The sequence below is a fragment of the Rhagoletis zephyria genome, unplaced genomic scaffold (genome assembly GCF_001687245.7).
Source record: "Rhagoletis zephyria isolate East Lansing unplaced genomic scaffold, Rhagoletis_zephyria_1.1 Rzeph_scaffold_07563, whole genome shotgun sequence".
NCBI classification, from domain to species: Eukaryota; Metazoa; Arthropoda; class Insecta; order Diptera; family Tephritidae; genus Rhagoletis; species Rhagoletis zephyria.
In genome coordinates this window covers 1-4,350 of record NW_016164646.1, presented here as the reverse complement: position 1 = coordinate 4,350, position 4,350 = coordinate 1, and the positions used below count along the sequence as shown (strand labels likewise).

The 4,350-nt window shown below is 40.7% G+C and overlaps 2 protein-coding genes across 2 annotated transcripts in view; one reads left to right on the top strand and one right to left on the bottom strand.

Annotated features, from left to right (window-relative positions):
* Rpn6 (regulatory particle non-ATPase 6) overlaps positions 1-1,174 on the bottom strand; it is a 3,926-nt gene extending 2,752 nt beyond the window's left edge. The window contains exons 1-3 of the mRNA XM_017630272.1: positions 860-1,174; positions 277-783; positions 19-215 (exon numbers count right to left, since the gene is read on the bottom strand). Of these exons, the coding sequence (XP_017485761.1) occupies positions 19-215; positions 277-783; positions 860-1,174 (1,019 nt within the window). The remainder of the gene's footprint in view (positions 1-18; positions 216-276; positions 784-859) is intronic.
* Positions 1,175-2,754: 1,580 nt separating this feature from the next.
* On the top strand, positions 2,755-4,344 carry LOC108374297 (protein aveugle-like). Its single transcript, XM_017630273.1, has 2 exons — positions 2,755-3,068; positions 4,056-4,344. Exons 1-2 carry the CDS (start codon positions 2,922-2,924, stop codon positions 4,236-4,238), a joined length of 330 nt encoding a protein of 109 aa, XP_017485762.1. The 5' UTR covers positions 2,755-2,921; the 3' UTR covers positions 4,239-4,344.
* The last annotated feature ends 6 nt before the right edge of the window (positions 4,345-4,350 follow it).

Sequence of the window (4,350 nt, the reverse complement as noted above, 5' to 3'; positions counted from 1 at the left end):
ACCTGCACCCTTGAATACGGTTCAATGATGCGGCACAGATTCTGTTCCAACATTGTGTCGTAAAGCGTACCCAAATGCGCTTGGACAATAACATCCTCTGTCAATTCTTTTTTGTAATCCTTCAATGCATCTTGGAAATCGGCAAGAGAACGTTTGTGTGAAGCTTCCGCCACAGCTTTCATAGCATCAATATCGCGACCCGAATAAGTGATAGCCTGTCCATTTTTTAAATAAAATTAGCCGTAATTTCTAAAAATCAAATGGTATTTAGCTTACCAATTTGCCGCTCACAATCTGATTGACATCCTCAGATTGCCCCAACATAATTTTGCACAACAACATATACTTTAAACCAGTTAAAGCCTTTGCATTATCAACGCTGTCGTAACTCTCGAATGCTTCGTAAAAGTAGGAGAAGGCCGTTTTAAAATCGCGTTCATCGGCTGCATGCAATATACCCGATTGCAAATCGAGAGCACCTTGCACCTTGGGCGGACAGTATATCGCATTGGCGGTTGTGCGTGCAGAGGTGAGTGCGGCGCGTGCTTTCGGTAGATTACTAAGTGCATGATAGGTTTTGCTCTCCAATAGTTGTACCTCAACGAGGAGATTCTTATCATCCAATTTTTTCAATTCACGCAACAATTGAGAACCAAGTGCCAAGGCGTCTGTATACAAGCCTGTATCGAAGAATAATGCAATAAGTCGGGCCTCCAACGATTGGCGTAAAAATGTGCGCTTTTCTTGTTTAGCCCACTCAATGCAGTCTTTACATAATTGCACCTGTAGTATTAGTTATTGAACATTTATAAGCTTTTAAACAAAAAGTTTATTTAATTATAGCCGTTTGTTTACTTACCTCTATTCCCGTGCCAGCATCCATGTCTAGAAACATATCGACTAGCGTGCGCACCATTTTAGCTGCCTTCGCTTTGCTTATCAAACTGAGGAAGGGACGTGTCACCTTAATCAGATCGGCCAATTCCTTGGCTTTACCTTCTTGCTTGTACAACTCTCCCAACTGCAGGATACCCTGCTCCTTCAAACGAATCAACTCCTCGTCATTCTCAGCTACTTCTTGTTCACGCACAATTTTATTCAGCAGCGTAATGCCCTCCTCACGATTGACGCTGGTGAGGGCTTGAGCGCGTGCAAATAAGGTTGCTCCGGCCATTTTCCTGTTACTGCAAACAAATTTTCAAAAAATTTCCTTCAATTTAGTTGCTCTTCTATATGTTTTCGATGTGACTCCTTTGTTGAGGAAAATTCGCGATGATTTTTCTAAATTTCTACTTTGGAAAATGAAAATCACTTTTTTGCTTTTCGCTTTGGGGCAGAATGATGACAGATGACAGTTCACGAACCGCCAGTCATGCAAGCAACGCAGCCAACTGCTGCATAAAGTGTTACCATTACAAATTTAAAGGATTTTTGAAACCTTATTTCCAAAAATGATGAGGATGTAATTAAAGAACGAATGTAAATTTATCAACGAACATAAATCTGTGGTAAATTAACACTATTTAAAAAAAGGATAAAAGTATATTTACGTTCTTTGGTACTGAAAAATTGTTAGATATATTTTTTTAATTATCGGCCGGAGCTTGTTTTCAACTGTCATTTTTTTATTTGACAGTTATTTTCTTATTTCTCCGAATTGTTCAGAGTAGCAACATCGTTTCTTTTGAGGTCAAATACAAATTTAGACCCAAGCCCGTTATGTACGTCTTTTTTCTCTCCTTTATATTTTCTAATTTTTCCAAATTTTTTAGAGCCTATAACCCTGCAAAAATCGCGACTACTCCATGCATGCGTGTAAAAAGTACTCCCTAAGGACCAAGGAGTACTCCAAAATTAACCACAATTCATATAAAAAATATGGTCCAATTAACATTGCGATGTCCTAGGGCAGGACCATATACTCCATCCCCGCATTACATCAGAGTAGCACAAAACTACTCCAACATATTAACAATGGCATTGTTGCTATATTTTTTCGTTTGTACACGCTTTTGTTCTTCACTTCTCAAATACTTTTTCGAAATTAATAAAAACCAAGACAAAAATTAAAAATTATATGTTGCCTCTGACGGTATTCGAACCCGAACATGCTGGGAGCTAAGAACTAACAGCGAGCATCTCTACACGTTCAGCTACAGCCAGACATGCAAATGTGCTTTCAAATGCTCAACTTCAATCACGTTTCGTTAAAACACGAGCAGTGATCGGATAACAAACAATGAGCCAGCGCAGAGACACCAGTTAATCCGCTACAGCATGACAGAGGAACACTTTTGTAAGTACTCCAATTTACCACAAATGGACTACATGATCCAACGATTTTTGTAGGGAAGGCTCAAACATTTTGGTTTGGTGACATTTTGCAAATGAAAAAGTATCCCGTCTATTGCCCACCAAAAAAAACTCTCTCTCGCTTGCGAGAAAAACAAGTAGAACGCGAAGTACGTAAATCTATAAGAGGAGACAACACGTTGTAATTGGAGCGAGTGTGAATATCAGGAGCCTGCCTTCTCTTATCCTATCAGAAAACGTATTTGGGCAACACACTCGCTGCAATTATAACGTGTTGCATCTTTCGATAGAATTACGTTCTTTGTTGAATGTAGTCGAGGTTTTCAAGCAGGTGAAGACGTCCAGTTATGGAAGATGTTCGAGAATGAAAATACTCGATAGTTCTGAAAAGTCGTCGATATGCAGAAAAACCTAAAACTATCGTAAGTATCGAATTTGTCATTGTTGTTTGCCAACACTGTTCGCTATGTGGAAACAAAGTTCAAGGAAGTAAAAAGACGATTTGCAATGACAAAACAGAAATAAAAAACAGGAAGGACCATTAAAATATTGAGCAGCTGCATAACAATTGTCGTAAAGACTTCTGTAGTGAGAAAGTCATCAGCCAAATGGTGGAGGAAACAACGCAAAGTAGCCGGCCGCGCATGAAGACTGCACGTCCGAAGTCGGTGTGCCTGTGGTCGGTTACTGATGTGCGGAAATGGTATATGCGGCATTGCGGCGAATATCCACAATATCTGGAACTTTTCTCTAAGGTGAGTATTAAAAGTGGAGTATCAATGAGTCGGACCTGCTATCTAGCAGCCCTAACAGCCACGGGATTCGATTTCGTCGGAATACTACTTTGTCAGACTTATCTGGGTGCCAGGCCATAGTGATATCACAAAAACCTGCGCGGCGGCTGAACTGGCCAGAGGCGCCACCCTTGAGGAATTATCGCCACGTAGAGAGATAGTGGGAGTTCCCTTGACTACTTGTGGACTTCTCTTGTGAAGATGAGCCTCGGGTCAACTCAGCGAACGCTGGGATCTCCTTAGGCACGCGAAGCCAGATCTCGCGATCCTGGTAGGTGTACTGACAGGGCATTGTCCTGTCGGGGTTCATGCAGTGAGATTAAATATCTTACCGGACGCCCTATGTCGCAGCTGCATGGAGGACGACGAGGTGGGGTCATCTCAGCGTTTCCTCCAAGACTTCCCGGCTTTTGCAAGATTGCGCCTTAGACACTTAGATTCATACTCTCTGACAAGTCCGGAGGAGCTTTTCGGAATTAAGATTGGCCACCTGCGAAACTTTGTTCTCGGCACTCAGCTATTCTCGCTCTAACGTAGCAGATACCGTACGCAGTAGTATCACAAAGGACCAACTTCCACGGTCTAAGTGAGCCTCTTTAGGGGTAGCCACCTAAACCTAACCTAACCTACTTGTATTCTAATGTCTGTGGATAAACGATAACAACTTTGGAAGTCATTGATCTTGGAATAGCTGTAGCTTTACTCACAAATTTTGACTTTGAATTTTATAAAGCATAATTTTAATTTTCCGAATTCAAAGAGTTCTCTTTTTCACGCCGCTATTAACTCTACAGTGTTATTGTCTCAATTATATTGCGGAATTTCTCGTAATCGTTTCATCAATCGACAGAAGGTCCTGGTTTGATCTCGCACAATGATAAAGGCTTTAACTTATTTTAACTTATTTACGTAGTATTAACAAAAACTATCTTTGTTTTTCGTTTTTAGCATGAAATCACGGGCCGTGCGCTGCTCCGCATCAACGATTATTCCCTACAACGTATGGGCATCAGTCACAACGGCGATCGGGAGGCCATTTTCCGTGAAATACTAAAACAACGACTCAAAACTGATATTATGGAAATACGTGATATGGAACGTGAAATCAATACCTATTACAACACCAGATAAATTAACTTAAATTAACCGAGTATTAGGGAAATCATAGGCAATTTAAGAAAACCTATTATGTAGTAGAAAGAGAAATTTTGTAACGCGCGTTATGGGTATTGCAGCAAAGGGC